At 36.3% G+C, this 20,455-nt stretch overlaps 1 protein-coding gene across 1 annotated transcript; it reads left to right on the forward strand.

Annotated features, from left to right (window-relative positions):
* The first annotated feature begins 1,424 nt into the window (after positions 1-1,424).
* LOC117692001 (uncharacterized) lies at positions 1,425-6,005 on the forward strand. Its single transcript, XM_034478952.2, has one exon. It carries the CDS (start codon positions 1,425-1,427, stop codon positions 6,003-6,005), a length of 4,581 nt encoding a protein of 1,526 aa, XP_034334843.2.
* Positions 6,006-20,455: the final 14,450 nt, after the last annotated feature.

Below are 20,455 nucleotides of genomic sequence, written 5' to 3' on the forward strand. Positions count from 1 at the left end.
GAGGATGCTCTTGTAACATCTGAAACATGCGCAAAGGACTTCCACAAAATAAGAGAAGTAGAACGTTTAATTTCTGTGAAATTCAAAGATTTCTGTATCGCTAGTGAAGACTATAAGAAATATCTACTTTCTCAAAATACAGAGGAGGCGGTCAACTTGTTAAATGAATTGGAAGTTTCAATGAACAAATGTTTTTCAATTGTAAAAAGAACAAGTGATGATTTGAAGGAAACCAAATTTGAACTCCTTGAAACACTAAGTCATGTGTCGTCTAATGTATCAAGTTTTCAAAGAGCTAAAGCGCAAGCTGAAAGGGCGAAACTAGAACTGATCAAGAAAGAAGGTGAGCTTTTAAAACAAAAAACTGATATCGAAACAAAAATTAGTATCGTCAGACAGGAGAAAGAAATCATCTCAGCAGAAGCGGACTTCACAGAAGAAGAAAAGATTGATCTTCCGATCTACTCAAGGGAACAGATGACGAGTTCGTTTATCCTCAAACACGACCATAACCCATCAAATACCGAGGATGGCCACATTCAACAAAATCAACCATATTTTGAACAGAATCCACCAATCAGTGTTCAACATCCAGAGGCGGATGGCCGACATCCGGGATATCTAAATGCAGTTAATCAAGGTTGTGTTCCTTCAATTCCAATTCATCAAATGCATCAATTGTGTGCGCCTTCTAATTCAGTGAATCCAGTTTGTTCTACCTCGATTTCAGTGCCTCAAGTCTGTGCTTCTCAAAATTCAGTGTCTCAAGTGAATGTCCCTCTAAATTCAGTGTCTCAAGTGAGTGTCCCTTTAAATTCAGTGTCTCAAGTGAGTGTTCCTTCAAATTCAGTGCCTCAGATGCGTGTTCCAAATTCAGTTGATCAACGGAGTGCTCCATTGAATGCAGCTTCTCAAGTGTTCGTTCCCTCGAATTCAATGCGTCAAGTTTGTGTTACTACAAATTCATTGCCTCATGTAATTACCGCTCCAAATCTAGTACCACCACGGACCGACAACACTTCGACAATGGCCGACTTTTCAAAGTTTTTGCTACGCAAGGATTTTCTACTCACTAGATTCGCCAACTTTGATGATCGTCCAGAAAATTTCAATTCTTGGAGTTCTTCATTCCGGAGTGTTACACTTGAACTTGGTGTCACAGAGTTTGAGGAAATGGATTTACTTGTAAAATGGTTGGGTCCAGAGTCCTCAAAGTTTGCACGCACACTGCGCTCCGCAAACACCCACAATCCTAGCCTAGGTGTAAAGCGTATTTGGGATAGACTGAACGATAAATATATGGGAGACCTGAGATGGTGGAACATGCTCTAAAACAGAAACTACACTCGTTTCCAACCCTCACAAATAAAGATCATGCCAAATTGTATGATCTCGTGGACATTCTCACCGAAATTGAATCGGCGATGACTAATCCAAAATACGAAATTTGTCTGAGCTACTTCAATTCATCTACTGGAGTACTACCCATAGTTGCCAAACTACCCATATCTCTACAAGACAAGTGGACCTCTCAAGCAGCTGGATATAAAAAACGGAATGATGTAGCATTCCCTCCATTTTCCTTTTTTGTCGAGTTCATACGTGAAATGTGTGAAATCCGTAACGATCCTGGACTTGTATGTCAACCGTCCACAAACACAAACATGGCATTCAGCAAACCTAGACCTACTGGCGCAGTCACTTCTCGGAAAGTTGAAATTGTATCATCAACTCCGTCAACACGTTGTCCCATACACAAGGCTGGACATTCTTTGAACGAATGCCGTGGCTTCAAAAGAAAATCACTACGTGAGCGTCAAAACATTCTACGTGATAAGAAATTATGTTTCCGATGTTGTGCCTCACAAAGTCATGTGTCCAAAAATTGTACAGCGGACATTAAATGTGATATATGTGGTAATCCTTATCATGTCGCAGCGATGCACATTGGTTGTCGTCCTTCAAAACCCGAATCCCCTACACCAGTCTCAACAGCGAAAACTGCCTTAAGCAATGGCGGGGAGTATGAAGAAGGAAAACATGGGAGTCGTTCATGCGGGAAGATCGTTTTAGTGGACGTGTTTTGTCAATCAAATCCTGCGAAAGTTACCCGTGTTTATGCGACAATCGATGACCAGAGCAACCGGACGTTGGTGTCCCCTTATTTGATAGATCAACTCGGCGTTACAGGAGAATATAAACCCTACACTCTTACGTCATGCTCCGGTGTAACGACAGTCCCTGGACGCCGTGTGAACGGATTATGTGTCAAAGCCTTGGATGGTACAACTACATTCAACTTACCGGAAGTCATTGAATGTGATTCTATTCCTAGTGAGCATCTTGAAATACCTACTCCCAAAGTCGCTCAATCACAACCGCATCTACAATGCATTGCACCTTTCATACCACCCCTAGATCGCAATGTGAATGTTGAACTGCTCATAGGACGTGACTTACCCGATGTACATCATGTGCGCGACCAAATTACTGGCAGCCAAGGTCAACCCTTTGCTCAACGTCTTCCACTAGGATGGGTCGTCATTGGTGAAATTTGTATTGGTAAAGTTCATCCTCAAAAGGAAGTGAATGTAAACAAAACGCATATTCTTAATGACGGAAGGTGCACCACCTTTCCAGTGTGTCACAACAATATCAATGTCAAGGACAATGATGATGACATATTCATACGAACACCATTTGACAACAAGATTGGACCTTCTGTTGAGGACCGCAAGTTTGTAGCTCTTATGGACGCAGAGTTCCACAAAGACACTGATGGTTTTTGGTCCGCACCATTACCTTTCAAGGAGTCAAAACCAATGATACCTAACAATTATTCACAGGCCTGGAAACGTGCTTTGATCCTCAACACAAGTTTAAAGAAAGATCATCACAAACGTCAACACTTCTTTGCATTCATGTCAAAAGTCTTAGCTAGTGGGGCAGCAGAAGTTGCTCCTTCCGACATACCTGGGGAATGCTGGTATTTACCCCTTTTTGGGGTGTACAATTCGAAAAAACCGGATCAAATCCGAGGAGTATTCGACTCGTCGGCTGTGTTTCAAGACGTTTCATTGAACAGTGTGTTAATGTCTGGACCAGACTTAACAAACAACCTTGTTGGAATCCTCATGCGTTTCCGTGAAAATGCAATTGCTATCAGTGGTGACATTCAGCAAATGTTTTATGCATTTCGTGTTCATGAAGATCATCGTGATTACCTCAGATTCTTTTGGTACGAGGATAACAACTTTGAAAAACCGTTAATACAATACCGAATGAAAGCTCACGTTTTTGGTAACACACCATCTCCAGCTGTTGCCACCTATGGACTTCGAAAAGCATCATCTGTTGGTGACGATGATGTTCGTAAATTTGTTTACAACAACTTTTACGTCGATGATGGACTGATGTCGCTTGCTACAGAATCAGAAGCAATCAACCTGATGAGAAAAACACAAGCAACACTGAAAAACAACGGAAACATTCGTCTCCACAAAATCGCTTCAAACAGTGTGAATGTGATGAAATCATTTCCTATAGATGACCTAGGAAGCGATTTGAAGGAACTAAATCATTGTGCAGACATATGCAACTTACCTGTACAACACAGTTTAGGAATGCAGTGGGACTTAAACTGTGATATGTTTGTGTTCAAAATCTCTAATGCTGAAAAACCTTACACCCGCAGAGGCCTTCTATCGACAATGAACAGTATCTTTGATCCAATGGGATTTATTTCTCCAGTCACTATCAGTGGAAAAATTCTACACCGTGAACTTGTATCACCTGGATGTCACTGGGATGAACCACTTACGGAGGAACATTTGAGAAGATGGCGAATCTGGATTGATTCATTACAATCTGTTAATAACTTCAGAGTTCCCCGAATGATTGTAGCCACTTCCATTTCTTTGGCTCATCAAGTGGATGTTCATGTCTTTTCAGACGCGTCAGAACATGCGATAGCTGCGGTGGCATATCTTCAAGTGACAGATGAATTTGGAGAAACTTCTCTTGGATTTCTAATGGGAAAATCTAAACTGGCACCTCTGAAAGGTCACACAATACCGAGACTCGAACTGTGCGCAGCAGTTCTCGCCACAGAATTAGGAGAAGCAGTTTGTGACTACTTGAAGATTCCTCAAGATCGATTTCATTACTATACTGACAGTAGAATCGTCTTGGGTTACATTTGTAACAAAACCCGTAGATTTTTTGTGTATGTTACAAACCGTGTGGAAAAAATTCACAAAGTCTCGACTCCGTCTCAGTGGTCTTACGTCTCAACTGACAAAAATCCAGCTGATGTTGCAACAAGATATTCACATACAGCAATTACCACATCTCTACAGCGCTGGATAACTGGACCCCAATGGTTGAAAAATTCTTCGGATATGATCAAAACTGTCTATCCTCTCATCAATCCTGAAACTGACAAAGAAATCCGCCAAGATGTTATTTCTAGCAAAACTCAAATTACAACTGAGATCGTCTTTGACTCCCGTCGTTTTGCTAAGTTCTCGACCTGGAAAAATCTCGTTGTGGCTTTTAAGACTTTGAAACGTTTTGTCAGAGATAAATTTCAAGTGAGCAGTGAAAGTGAAGACGAACCAGATATCTACAGAGAAACCGAAATGTTCATCATTAAACAAATTCAACAGGAGTCGTACAGTAAGGAAATAGAAAACCTGAATAGTGGCCAACCAATTCCCAGAAACAGCAAAGTGTCACGACTTGACCCATTCCTTGATTCATTCGGAGTTCTGCGTGTTGGAGGGAGACTTAAACTAAGTCCTGAGTTATCTCTGGGAGAGAAGAATCCAATCCTCATTCCAAATCAAAACTATATAGCAAAACTTCTCGTACTCCACTTCCATGAAGTTATTCGTCATCAAGGACGCCATCTAACCGCCGGGGCCATCAGAGCAGCAGGATATTGGATAACGGGCTGTAAAAGACTTGTGTATTTCATTCTATCCAATTGTGTAAAGTGTCGTCGACTTCGTGGTAGCCTTGCTTCACAAAAGATGGCAGACCTACCTGTGGAACGACTTACCCCTTGTCCTCCATTTACCTACGTTGGTGTCGACTGTTTTGGACCTTGGGATGTTGTCACGCGTCGAACACGTGGTGGTTCTGCGAACTCTAAACGATGGGCCGTATTGTTTGCGTGTTTATCATGCCGTGGTGTCCACATAGAAGTAATTGAGGAGATGACTACTTCGTCATTCATCAACGCCTTACGTCGCTTTACATCTATTAGAGGAAAAGTGAAAGAGTTTTATTCAGACAGAGGGACTAATTTCATTGGTGGAACTCGTGAACTTGGAATAAATGCTGTTTTTGTAGAAGACCCCTCGATTAAATCCTTCTTACAGTTGCAAGGAGCAGTTTGGAAATTTAACACTCCGTTCTCTTCTCACATGGGAGGCGCTTGGGAGCGCTTAATTGGTGTAATCAGACGAATCATTGATTCAATCTTACTGGATTCTAAGCACACAAGAATTACCCATGAAGTCCTTAGCACGTTTATGGCTGAAGCGACAGCGATAGTCAACGCCCGTCCACTGGTACCTGTATCCACCGACCCTGAAGCACCTTGCGTTTTGTCTCCAGCTGTTTTACTTACTCAAAAAACCGTTGATTCAAACGAGGATTTTAAAAATCTCAGTGTCAGCGAAGTTTATAACATTCAATGGAAATTTGTTCAGTCTCTAGCGGAGAAATTTTGGTGTCGTTGGAAAAATGAATACCTGCAGAGTCTACAAGTGCGACGAAAATGGAAAGACACTCGAGATAACATCCAAGTTGGTGATATCGTTCTTTTGAAGGACAGTGATGCACATCGCAACCATTGGCCGACAGGACTTGTTGAAAGAGTGTTTCCTAGCAAAGATGGACTTGTGCGCAAACTTGAAGTTCGTGTTATCAAAGATGGACAGTCGCGTATATATGTGCGTCCAATTTCTGAAATTATATTTTTGTGTCATTCCATTTAATGCTTATTGTGTTGTGACAATTCACAAAAACAGTTTCATGAACAACTTTTTGTGAACAGAGTACGGTTTATGCATTTAAGTGATATTTTCATATCAGACGGGGAGTGTGCTGTCTATAGTTTAAAATTTAAATTCTTCAGAAATATTTTTGTACAAGTTAACCACTCTGAGTTTAGTATATCCGGTAATCCTTTTTGGTACAAGTTAACTACAACGTATATCTGGTCAATCACTCACTTCCTGTCAGCCTTACTGACCAGTCCGGTCTCACTTTGTCTATCGGCTTCAATCTTGTTAGATGCGTGCCTCGAGCCACTAAGTAAGTCTTTTTTATTGAAGTTATTGCTTAAATCTGTCAGTATTTAATTGTATTTTTGAAGTATAGTTACAGATGGAAATTTTATTATGCAGATAAAACATTCTCAAAAGTATGGCACGCCATTATGGTCTTTAAAGTAATTTACATATTTTTTCTATGTATGAAGTAAGGTTCTATATTTTCCTATTTAGTAATTTGTTATTTCTATTTGTTGTATTTTTTTTACTGATATTATTCACGACGGCAACGTTTTCCACACAAAATAAACTATGAAACCCGTGTGACTTTTGTTTGCGTTGTGCGTTGTGCAAGGTTAGCTATCTGCCTGCACCAGGCAGAATAAGTATTGTCTAAACTCTAAGTTTTCACTATTGATAATTTACATTAGAATATATTTACATTTCACTTTATCATTTACTTCTTTAGCAAATATAATATGCTTCATTAATAAGCAGTAATACAAATAGCATAAAATATAAAACAATTATTAATAGTTTATAAATTTTTTTAGGTCTTATAATAAACACATCTGGTCAGTTTGAAGATCAGATAAAAAAGGACAAAGCAAAAAGAGGGAATTTAAAGGACCAATGAAATTGAGAATTCAAAAATAGAAATGAACATGTGATATATAATTGCCTGACGTTTTACCTGACGTCATGACGTCATGCATATCTAAGGTTTAAAAGTTGCCTTCACCGAAACAGTGCAGACAATGGGAGCAAGCAATATCAAGATTTTCAACAAAAAGAACCCGATGCATATTTTATGTGTCGGCAATAACATTGACAACTGATGAAAATGTTATATGGGATGTAATAACACAGTGAGCAAGAGTTTTCAGGTTAAAGGGATGTACACCATGCACGTGTGTAATCCTGATTTAAAAATAGATTAGCCATATTTGAACGGGGGGGGGGGGGGAGGGGGGTTGCAACCAGTTGTTACATAATGTCTATTACGGTACAATGTAGGTATAGTAATTGGTGTTGGGTTATCATCATTGCCAAAGAATCATCGGTTTGGATAAAATCATATACATATTCATATAGCTGGAATGTTTACTGAAGAAACTAAATCACCAAAGCGGGTGTGACCCAAATTTCGATCGATTGGGCGATTTTATTTATCTTGAAAAGGGTACATAACTCGCGTGTCTTATTTATGTACATTACTAATTAAACAACCACTAGATAGCAAGGGACAGTTTCGAATAAAGTACCCCGTCAATATTTTTGTAAAATTGAGAGTTGCTGTACTTGAAGGCTTATGAGTGTTGCTCAAATTCAGGTAATGATTTTTAATGATTATCATTAGTTAGAGGGATGTCTGTTGTTGAAATTGATATGCAATATGTAGGCCCCTTATGTTAGGTACATGAGAATCAGAAGTAAAATGCGAAACCTGCGGCTATGACTGTTGTGCTGACTTTACACAGTGAAATTGCAAGTTACAGACGGGAGGTAAAATAACACGAAAAGTAAGTGGATGGGACATTGTAAACTATACACCGGTAAGTTTCTGACATGTGATAGTGCAACATGCACGTGGTACGGAAGGTCAACCCTCTGCAGGGAGGTCTAAAAAGCTGAAAATCATGAAAAAATAGCAAAATATGAAAGGGTCAAAATCTCATAAAAACCAGTATGTAGATATTTTTACAGGTTTTGAATAATAATTTTCTTCAGAAATTGGTGATTGTCCTTATAAAGAGTGAATTAAAGGTATTTGTGCTGAATGGGAACTGATGAAATTCTAGTTACAGAGTTCCGAAGACATGCATCCGTTGGCTACAATGAATTGTATAAAGAAAACTGTCTCCTGCCATCTTAGTCTAGTGTGTGTGTTAATTCTCTTCAAAAACATTCGATCCAAAGTATAATATATGTTGTTGTTACAATACAAATGTCAAACAATTCATTTGACCCCTCCCCATTAATCTATGCCTTTAAATCATCAGATCAAGATCTCAGTCGTTGCGTGAATAGTAAAGCAGGACGCGAGCAGGACTTTGCACCATAATATCTCATTCATAGTTTTTGCGCACCCACTCCAGAACAAACCATGAGTACACATCACAGGCACATATCATCGGGGGTGGGGGTGTGCGGGCGGTAACAAGTGAACTCGGCACCTGGTGAATTTGGCACCTGCGTAAATAGTGAACTCGGCACCTGGTAAACTCGGCACCTGGTAAACTCGGCATTAGGAATCTGGTGAGCTCGGCACCTCATTTTTTTTTTCTTATCAAAACTATAAATAAATAAATAAGAAATACAAAACCTCGTTATTTTTTTCTTATCATAACTCAGATATAAAAAAACATCGAAGAAACACAAAACCATTATGCACTTATGACAAATAAAAATTTCACGTATTCCTTTTTTGTAATGAATGAATAAAAGCAGTTAAAAACAACTAACTACAAAGAGTATATATACATGTATATATGATTAATATAATAATTAAATATAAAAACGAAGAAATAAGGTAGATTTGTAAATATATTAATTTATTTCCCATATAGATCTGCATTGTATTTATAATAAACAGTAATATAATTACGTATACACAACATCAATTAAAGGTACTGTACTTAAGCATGTGTTATCCAGTGTGTACCTTGTTTAAATTGCTAAAACAACAAGATGACAGCGGGGTATTCCTAGTATACATAGAAGGGGCTATGAGGTGCTATTAGACGGTGTATTACCCGTACACATAGAAGGGGTGAGGTACTAATTATGAGGAGCTTAATGAGGAGACCCTGTCAACACATTAATTTTATGATCAAGGCACCACATCAATTGATTTATTTTAAATAGCTGACATTAAATAGTGTATATTATATAAAAAAGAGTTTATACATTAAATATATACAATTTTAAATAGAAAGTTTATACTTGATTCCCATTTCTACATGTATGATTATGAAACTTATTAAGACATCACCAATAGATTCTTACTATTTATTGAGTATTTATGAAATATTTAAATTATATGATCAAGGCACCATTCAATATTACTAGTTAAGATAACTAAAAATAGGAAAATATATAATTTTACACTGTATAACCCAACTTTAAATGCTACTGAATTTATACGTCTTGTAATACATTGTATTAACTTTCTGTAATCAATAATACTTTTGGAAAAATACATGAAATTTTAAAAACTATTCAACAATCAATGAAAATATGTTGAAAACAACTGATTCTCAATCTTCTATCTAGGAAGTTAACCTTTGTCTTGATACTTATGCTGCAACACAAAAATACTTGTCAAAATAAAAATCCTAAGAATGTATTTTATCATCAGATACATAAATTTGTAGATGTATTACAGTTATACATAAGTTTTTACAGTGAAATTCTGACAATTTTGATTTTAATTTTCTTTGTTAACTTATTTTTCAAAAAACGATTCTAGACTTTATTTTATTTGTATGTGTTCCAAACCTTTATTATTCAATTCAATTATTTGTTCCATTTGAAATGATCCTTGCCGGGGTATTAGTCCCATTAGGACAGTTCTAGTTTGTTCTAAGACATATTAGATTAAATATTTAAAATATATGCAAGGAAGTGTAAAAAATAGAATGAATTATTACAGTCTATTACAATTTCTCGATTAATTATGGTTACCCCATGCCTGAGATAGATAGATAGATAGATAGATAGATAGATAGATAGATAGATAGATATATATATATATATATATATATATATATATATATATATATATATATATATATATATATATGATTTCATTGGGATGTAACACATAAGAATACACAGTCCTTACATGTTGCAGTTCTTTTATTCTTGATAGTTTATTATTTGGTAATATTGACAGTGGTCCTAAAATAAACAATATAAATAATTGAAACTGATAGTCATACATCAACTGACATGATTTCATAAAAAAAATGTTTATGACCTCTTGCTATCACTCTTTATCATACAACATAACATCTAAGTAAGAAATAATATGGAGTATAAATAATGTAATAATAATGTACCCAGTTCACAAACCTAAGTAAGGAATGATGTATTAGGGCTTCCGGTCACTGTGACTGTGACGTCAGCATATGAGGACTGTTCAATATAAATATATCAGGTCTTACTTCTCAATTTATAAAAACTAAACATATTTGATAAGGAACCACTATTTTAATAAAAACGTTTCGAATCAAACAATCATTTATAACATCGGGTCATCTATTACTTTAACCTATAAACATACTTATACACAACTGACTAGATGTCAACATTACATAAATTCTCTGACTAAAAATAAACAACTTTCGATCTGTTAATTACACAGAACTTAATATTCCACAAAATATAGTTATAAATAGAATAATCAATCACTTGTAACATAAGTATCTGATCTAATATGAATGTAAGACAAAAATATCATTACTCACATCTATTAGACAAAAAGGTCTTTCCCTGTCACAATCTACGATGAAAATGCCGCCAAAAGATGGCCTCAGTCAATACCGTAAATTGACCAATCAATGGACAGATTCACAAGTGTAAAAAATTAGTAATAAAAAATTACTTACACCGAATACTGATATTATAACAGTTATTCAATTAAGATATAAACATAAAAATACTTTTTCATTACCATCTCGAATCTCGAACCCGATGTTAAATATACTTTGCCCTCTTACACATTTCCCCCTTTTTGTCATTGCTTTCCAAAGCAATGAAAAGGTTGCATAAGAACATAATAAAAGAATTTTAACTAACAAAAAGTACAGGTATATATGCACAAAGCAATGAAACTATATAATTTCATCTAATTTTGTAACTACATAATCACATCCGATTTTGTCTTGCCCACGAATCACTTGGAGTAGCACTTAATGTAGCACCAAAATTCACAATCGCATCACTGAGTTCCTTAAATTTTGACGGTTGGAGGGAATTTGATTGCACGGTACAGTACTTTTAGGTAAGTTGAACGGGTTGGAATGTTTTCCTGCGGTCGTTCTCTTATCTTGTCGAGGCTGTGTCACGTCTACCGTCTCTTCCTCTGAATCCTCACTGCTAGCTGCAGGTGCACATTGTTGTTCTATCGCAGCTTCTTCTAAATCCTCAGCGATCGCGGAATGTTCTTGTTCGTCTTGAATTTGTACGGCCTGTTCTGGAATATACTCAAGATCCGATCCTTCAGAACTGGAATATCCATCACTCGAATTCACTCGTTCACCTGTGTCTAAGATCTCTTTCCTTGTCACATTCTTGATCGGGCCAGATCCATCTGCCAGCTGTATAGAATACACATTATCACAACTTTGTATGGAGTGGAACACCAGGTATCTTGAATTTTATCCCTTCCAAGGGTGCGGTTTCTCGTAAGAACTCTTGTTCCAACTGGGATGAATGAAACACTGGCTTTCTTGTTTTTCTGATGATTTCGCTGCTCTGCAAATTTTTCTGTATCTGACAATGCTAACTTTAATCCAACATCTTCTTTTTATGGTCTTGAATCCAGTCATCCACATTTTTCACTGTCATCATCTGAGGACTTGTATAATCCAAGCATCAAGTCAATGGGAAGAATAGGTTCTCGTCCAAAAAACAAGAAATGCGGAGAGTAACCGGTGGATGAATGAACAGTGGCATTGTAAATATACACCAAGTATGGAAGATATTCAGGCCATTTCTTCTTCTTTTCCGGAGGTAATGTCCTCAGTCTATCATGCATGGTTCTATTAAATCTCTCACACTGTCCATTCCCTTCTGGATGGTAAGGTGTTGTGCGGAATTTTTCAATGTTGTAGTAATTACACAGTTCTTGAATAATGAAACTCTCAAAATTACTGCACTGATCACTGTGAATACGTTTAGGAATTCCATAATTCACAAACCAGTCTTTAACAAGAATTCTTGCCACAGTAGTTGCTTTCTGGTCTTTACACGTTACAGCTTGAGTAAATTTAGAGAAATGTCTGTCATTATTAATATATTCTCACGTCCATCTGATGATTTTTCTAATACAGTGAAGTCAATGGCGAGAATTTCTTGCGGTTTGTAAGCTATTAAATTACTCATTGCAGGATTAATGGCTGGAATAGGGGCTTTCCCTATTAAACACCTTTCACAAGATTTACACCATTTCTGGACATCCTGTAGCATCCTTGGCCAAAAACATATTTTCTTCAGCAAAGAATTAGTTCGCTCGACACCTTGATGAGCTGCATGGTTATGAATATTTTCCAGAACTGTTTTCTTTAAGACTTCAGGAAGTAATAAATGTCTCTGTTCACCGGTCTCATCTGTGATCTTCCTGTACAAGACACAATTTTCAATGAAAAGTTTATCCTTCTGATTAAGAAGTTTTCTCACATCTTTGTGCTCCTTTTTTCAAGTCATTCACTGAAGGTTTACGATCTTCCTCCATCCAGTAACGAACTCTTTTCAACTTCGGGTCATGGTCTTGGAAGTGCTGCTATATCTGCAGGAATATACTCTGGAAGCGTTGTCATGGCGATCACTGTCCGCATTTGAAAGTCTGACATCTCTTCTGAACTCAACTGAGTCAGTAAACGTCTATCTAACATCTCCAACGATGTGCTCTGAGTAATCCTATTTGAGGAAACTTTCACTTCTTCCAGTGAAGTAGGTCTACGGCTCAACACATCCGCGTTGCGATTAACATTACCAGAACGGTATATCACTGTACAATCAAACTGAGCTAGCTCTCCTATCCATCTCATCGTCGTTGCATCTACTCGTTGTTTTGGTTTGTTGATGTAACTGAGCGGATTATTGTCGGTATAAATGACAAACTTCGATCCAAGAAGGTAATCACGAACTTTTTCACTAACTGACCACTTGAGTGCCAAAAGTTCAAGCTTCATAGAGCTGTATTTTTCCATATTCCTTTAAGATTTTCTAAGTGATCTTGATGCGTAAGCTATCACAATCTTTCCATTTGGTCTTTCTTGAGATAAAACTGCTCCGAGTCCTTCAAAACTTGCGTCTATTTCCAAAATAAACTCTTGTGAAAAATCAGGAAATCCAAGAATTGGAGGTGAAATAAGTTTCTCCTTTAAGGCGTTGAATGACTTGGTACACTCGTCAGTCCATAATTTTTGAAACTGCTCTGCTTTCAGTTTGGTATTCTTTGGTCTTGATAGTAATGCATGAAGAGGAGCTGCTATGCTAGCAAATCCTTGGACAAATTTCCTATTATAACTAGCTAGTCCGAGGAATGAGCGGAGTTGCTTTTCTGAAGTTGGAATAGGCCATGACTCAATAACAGCTGTTTTGTCAGGATCTATAGATACACCTTTTTCAGAGACTATATGTCCAAGAAATCTTATTTCTTTTTGGAAGAAATGACACTTTATCGGTTTAATCTTTAATCCATTTGATTTAAGTTTCATAAACATTTGATCTACTCTATCAATATGTTCTTCTATTGTCCTTGAAAACACTAAGATGTCATCCAAATAAAGAACTAGTATGTTGAAATGTTCATTCCCTAAACATGCCTCCATAAGTCTCTGGAAGGTAGCTGGGCTATTACACAAGCCAAACGGCATTCTGACATATTCGTAAAGTCCACCAGTACCTACAGGAAATGTTGTCTTAGGAATATCTTCTTCTCTTACTGCTACTTGATGGTATCCTTGTATCAGGTCTATGCTACTGAAATATTTGGCTCCATTTAGAATATCCAAACTGTCTTCAATGCGCGGTAGTGGATATGCGTCTTTGACGGTCTTTGAATTGAGTGCTCTATAATCTACACAGCGTCTTATGTTTTTGTACTTCTTTCTGACGATCACAACAGGTGAAGCGTATGGACTGGTACTCTTACGAACAACTCCTTGGTTTAACAGTTTTTCTATATGTTGTTTCACTTCAGAAATTTGATTTGGAGGAATTCTCCTATGATGAATTTTCACTTGTTGACTATCTGTCAGAGTTATAGGATGAGTTACAGTTGTCGTATAACCCAAATCTTCATCACTTTTCGCAAACACATCTTCAAGCTTAGAAAATAGTTCAAGCAGTTTCTGTTCTTGCTTAGATGTAAATGGAACATTTCCAAGATCCAGTTTAGATGTTAGCTCGGAATTATCAGAATTTAAAGTTTTGGTCGACACCGAGACACTACGAATGTCCAATTCTGTTGGTTCAATATCAACTGTATATTCTTGGTCTGAACTCTTTAAAATTTCTTTATGATGTAGAGTTCCAATACGAGTCTTTGGTTGAATCCAAACATCTTCTTCACCAATGTTTAACATTCTTAATGGAATTCTTCCACTTTCAACAACACTAACAGTATCCAACCCCAGTATATTTCGAGGTAGAGATCCATTCTCACTAGAAATAGGTTGGACGGCTGCTACGTATGGGTGTCTTTTCTTATTTTGTCGTGTTGATCCCACTATCGTTTTCATAGAGTTTGCTGAAATTCTTATTGTTTCTCTTCCTGCCACTTTGACAAGTCTAATCCTCACATCTACTTCGTTCTCAGCTAACGCTAAGACAGACATAACATTGTTCCATATAGGGTCTTTCATAATAACATTATCACATTGACAGGCTATTCTAATATGTTTCAGCACATTACATCCAAGAATCACTTGTACAGCATTTGGATCTTGAGTTACAGTTTCAACTAACATTCCCACGTCACTGAATAATTGGTCTTGAATCTTCAAGTCTACTTCAATGTATCCTAGATATGGTATTGTGATTTTGTTAGCAGCTGACAGTCGTAGAAATTTTCTCGTGTCTGTAATATCTTGTTGATATAGGAACTGTTTATAAAACATTTCAGATATAGTAGAAACTTCTGCTCCTGTATCGAGAAGGCACTTGATGGGTTGTCTATTTATTTCAACTATTGTAGTTGGACTGTCTTTTGCAGCATTTTGTATTTTCTCTTTAATATCACATGAGTCTTTTTCACTTCCCTCTATCAGGCGACTATTCACTGTGAAGGTGTCACTTTTGGGTCATTGTTCAGAAATTTTGGCCTTGACTGTTGATGAGGTCTTCTGTTTTCTTTGTTTTGTGAGAGTTCCTTTTCACGGTTTGCACATTCTGAAGCAAAATGTCCTTGCATGCAAAACAAATAACTTGAGCTGGTCTTCTGGTTCCTTGGTTGTGTACAAATCCTCTGTTCGGTCTGCTTCCTCTTCGATGAAATCAGGTAATGAGGTTGTTGAAATGTTTCTAATGTTTGTGCAAGAGTATCAATCTGTTGTTGTTGTTTTTCTAGCATTGCTTGTTGTGTCTGCAACATGTCTGTTAAAGGTTCAGAATTATTCACAATTGCTGATGCAACATTCACCTGTTTATTTTCACACGGTGGATTATCATCGACCTACTTTAGCATCCTGAGTCTAAACTCTTGAAATGGAATGGTTGATTGTTCCACAACAATATTCCTCAGTTCTTGTCGCACAACTCTGTCTCTAATACCATCTATAAATCTTTCGGTTAGATTGACATCAGTTATCTGCATCTTCTTATCAACTTTCTTATTAATGCGCTCCTGCATTTGCATCAAAATACGTGAATAGTTCTCTAGGGTCTCACTCTCATTTTGATCTCTTTGGTAGAATTTCTGAAGTAATTGTGTAACAGTGTCCTTAATCACAAGAACACGTTCTAAAATGTTAAGTATTTCTTTTCCAGTACTTCTTTGTTCAATTGGATGTAAACGGATTTCTGCCTTGGCATTTCACGTAGGATGATCCATTTCGAAGTCAGTGTGTCTGTCTTTTGATGTCGTTCCTCTGATGTGTTCTTTCATCTCTGAGATCCAGTCTATAACATCAGGATCTGTGTCTTTTTCTGGGTACCCACCGAAATTAGGGAATTTTCTTTCCGATTTCACGTATACTACAGGTGTGGGTTTTTCTTTGGACTCGGTAGATTCTACTAAAGTTGAGACCTTTTTCTGTAGATGTTGAATTTCTTGACGCATCACCGCATTCTCCTGTCGATCTTGGTCTTCTTTAGTCTCCAAGATTTTAATTTTGTCTAATAGTCCTTGGATGAGCTGTTCCATGATCACTATAATACTGCACACTGTCGTAAATCACAAGAATCCTGTCCACGACGCCATTTGTAACACATAAGAATACAGAAAAATATCATTACTCACATCTATTAGACAAAAAGGTCTTTCCCCGTCACAATCTACGATGAAAATGCCGCCAAAGGATGGCCTACTGTCAATACCGTAAATTGACCATTCAATGGACAGATATCAATTGACAAGTGTAAAAAATTAATAATAAAAAATTACTTACAACCGAATACTGATATTATAACAGTTATTCAATTAGGATATAAACATAAACATACTTTTTCGTTTCCAAATTTTAAAATTTATAGAAAATGTAAATGTGAATCTCGAACCCGATGTTAAATATACTTTGCCCTCTTACAGGGATTAATCCGCTAATTCAAATACGATTTCCGCCAAATATCGTACACGCTAAACGTTATACGTTTACAGTAGTTGCATACTGTTAGGTTGTACATAAAATTGTTTATATTGACAACTTTGATAGTAAATACCAAAAACTCATAATTATTTTTAGAACTTTTATGTAATTATATCATGATAATGAAATGATGACTTAATTACTATAAAATATCCCCCTATTACAATTAAAGTGCGATTTTTTGTCGATTTAATTTCTGATAATTAACATTTTGCGAAAACTGCCTATAAAAAGCTTTATCAAGCTATTCTGAATAGTTTAAAAGTTTATTAAGCTATATAGTGTTTTTTTTCAACTATAGCCTCTTTCTAAAACTAGGTTGTCTTTCTTGAAAAATCGAACTCTCCTGTGTTATGAGATTGCACTTTGTGAACTTCCGGTAGGTACAAAGTTCCGAGTGATCTCTGGATTCAAGTAGATATATCAGTTTATGATGGGTAAATTATATTGCTGTGCTACAAATTGTCATAATTACAGCGGGAAAAGTGTTAACAACCGAAAGGTGACTTTGCATAGATATCCTGTCAATAAAAGACCCAGAGGTATATGGAAAAATCGTATCAGCCGCAAGAACTGGAAACCAACGAGTTGTTGCGAGCATTTCGTCTCTCTCTCTCTGGCCCCACAAAGGAACACCCATTACCATCTATCTTTCACCACAAAGTATTTAAGACTAAAAACGTAGGTGGTTTTTGTTTTAACATCGCATATGCATATGTTCACAAGTATAAAATAAGTTTATTACACATGTGTAATTAGGGGCATATACGTAATGTAGTCTGGGATATAAATTAATCATTACAGAGGTGTACTGGTTGAAATAACAGTTCTCAGAAGTGTGCTTTCAAAGTATAGAAGTATTATTTTCTGCATTCTTGTTTGTGTACCCCCTTATTAGTATATATGGCGGTATTAAATACTATCTCAACATGAAATTTCTTAATTTTTTTCCCACTTTAGAGGATGATCTCATGTTATATAATTAGGAGTAGTACAATTTATGGTTATCAGTAATTTATATCACAATTCTTTTGGACAGATTATGTCAGTTATTGATATTTAAACAGATTATGTCAGTTATTGATATTTAATATGATCATTTACAGTTTGACCACACACCAGAAGTTTTGAAAGAAGTAGTCGATAATCAACAAAACATAAGGAGATGGGTCAAGTTCAGAGACTTCGCAGTCAGATTCTGCTGAAACATCGAGCTTCAAAGTTAATTCAAACCAATCAGTGTTGGACACATCGATACTATTGCATGGTTACTGTAGCTACATTGACACATCAACATCAATTCACACAAACTGATGTTCTACAGAATAAAAGTGTTGGGATTCAGACAAGTGAAAGTTACAGTGACGTTTCTGAAAATAATTATGTTTCTTCAAATATTACATGTGATAAAACAACAAGTACAACCTTTTTACCCTTTTTAACCATCGAGGACATAAAACAGGACATCTCATTTTACACTGGTTTACCTAACAAAGAAATCTTTTATTTATTGTTTGAACACCTTTCCGTCTATTATAAATGCGAAGTGTCTGATGTTCTCGGAGGAAGACCAAGAAAACTAAGAGAAGTTAAATAAATGAATATTGATGGTTTTAATGCGTTTAAGACTAAGACTCTTAATTCAAGATTTGGCTCAAAGATTCAACCTATCTCCATCAACCTGCAGTAAAATATTTAATGAATGGCTAAACTTAATGTATGAACATCTGGAATTTTTAGTAGCATGGCCAGACCGAAATGTCATCAAAGAAAATATACCCGACAGCTTTAAACGAAAATACCCAAATTGCCGTGTCATAATAGACTGCACGGAGATCTACACGGAAATACCTCAATCATTATCCAACAAAGGAAGAATGTATTCAGACTATAAATCACACACGACTTGGAAAGTCCTTATTGGAATCAGCCCTAATGGTGTTATTACACATGTGTCGGATTTATGGAGTGGGAGCATATCTGACAAGCAAGTAACAAAGTTATCAAAACTTACTGAAAATATGAACCCGGAGATGCAATAATGGGTGACAAGGGATTCCTTATAGCTGATCTATGCACTCCAAATGGAATCCATCTCATAATACCCCCTTTAAAGAAACATGGACGGCTAACAAAATGTGACGTAGAAAAAAACAGAAGGATTGCGAATTTAAGAATTCATGTGGAACGAGCAATGGAGCGAATTAAATTTTTTAGAATTATTCAATGTGTAGTTCCAATATCACTTCATGACAAGATGTCCAAAAGAGTGTTCGTTGTTTGTGCTCTTTGTAATCTCATGCCACCTCTTATTCAATCATAGTACAGGACAGTCAATCTACATGTATCTCATTTGGTTTCTCTATAGTATATACTAAATGTCATGAATTTTCCTAATCTAAAGGAATCCTGACTCCAAGCAAATAAGTGGTAACTGCAATGTTATTATGATTTCACTGTTTTATGGACATGTCTATTCCTTAAGAATATGAAATAAATAATAATTCCATGTATAATTGTGTTTTTTTTTCATCAAACATGATCACAATTTAAAATAATGAATACAATTTGCAAAATTTTGAAATATCTTATTTGCAAGGTAGATTCAATGTTTTATTGCAATTTTTTTAACATATTAATAATATACATTATTACCAGTACATAGATCTTCGATTTTTGTCGTGCTAAGATTTTAGTGTTAACAGAGTTATACTTAATGCAACAGAATTAAGAAAACTTCATCCATCACTAGAGTGTTGTATATTAAATGCATTGAAAAAATACACAACACCCAAGAAAAACCTTACTAGCTTGCATATGAGTAAAAAAAAGTATGGATTAACTGTCATGGCACAGTGTTTACAATTTAAGACCCCGTTTAACTCTGTCTGAAAAAAGTTCAGGTAACACTGTAGAGCAAAAAAAAGTATTCAATTTTGGTAACATAACATTTTCCCAAAGTTCTTCATCATAGAAAATTGTTTCAAATTCTAGACCTTTATATGTCCATACAATAAAGTGACACCACTTTCTTTGTGTAATTGCCATTTCCTCTTGGACCTGGTAATAATATGCATGGTTTTTCTTTAGTCGTAACTTCTTATTTTCATCTAAATAACAGAAAAAAATGTCACTTAAGGCTGCTTTTTTTGGATACACATCTTTAAAGCTGTACAGACACTTCACTTCAATTACACCATGGTAAGGGTTGCAATGCGAACAGTACACTAGTCCATCAGGGCTTGCACCTAGGTGGGGGAGTGCTTCCCAGATAACTAATTCAGTCTCCTGATGTGTGAGGGGTGGGTGCAACTCCCTCGCCTTCGTAGACAGCTGTCCATAGCAACTTTCTCGTGCTCTCTTCCCCATTCAACCGCTGTATTAGTGAATGTTGGACAGTATCTACGAATATATTTCAATAAATTATCTGGCAATGTTTCTGATTTTCTACGAACAATTTTACCAAAGTCTGAGGCAGTTAGGCGTCCATGTCTTGCTTCTTTCCATTTTGGGTTGATGCTTTGACCTATTGTCATTTCATTTATGATTTCACACTCTTCTGCAGAAATGTAAAGAGACTCAAAATATTGCATAAAATGTTGTTGACAATTTTCTGAAATCAAATCAACATTGTCT

The sequence above is a fragment of the Magallana gigas genome, chromosome 4, assembly GCF_963853765.1.
Source record: "Magallana gigas chromosome 4, xbMagGiga1.1, whole genome shotgun sequence".
In the NCBI taxonomy this organism is placed as follows: Eukaryota; Metazoa; Mollusca; class Bivalvia; order Ostreida; family Ostreidae; genus Magallana; species Magallana gigas.

What these genes read in the sequence shown, in the direction of transcription:
- LOC117692001 (XM_034478952.2), top strand. Translation starts at nt 1,425, where the DNA reads ATGACTAATCCAAAATACGAAATTTGTCTGAGCTACTTCAATTCATCT.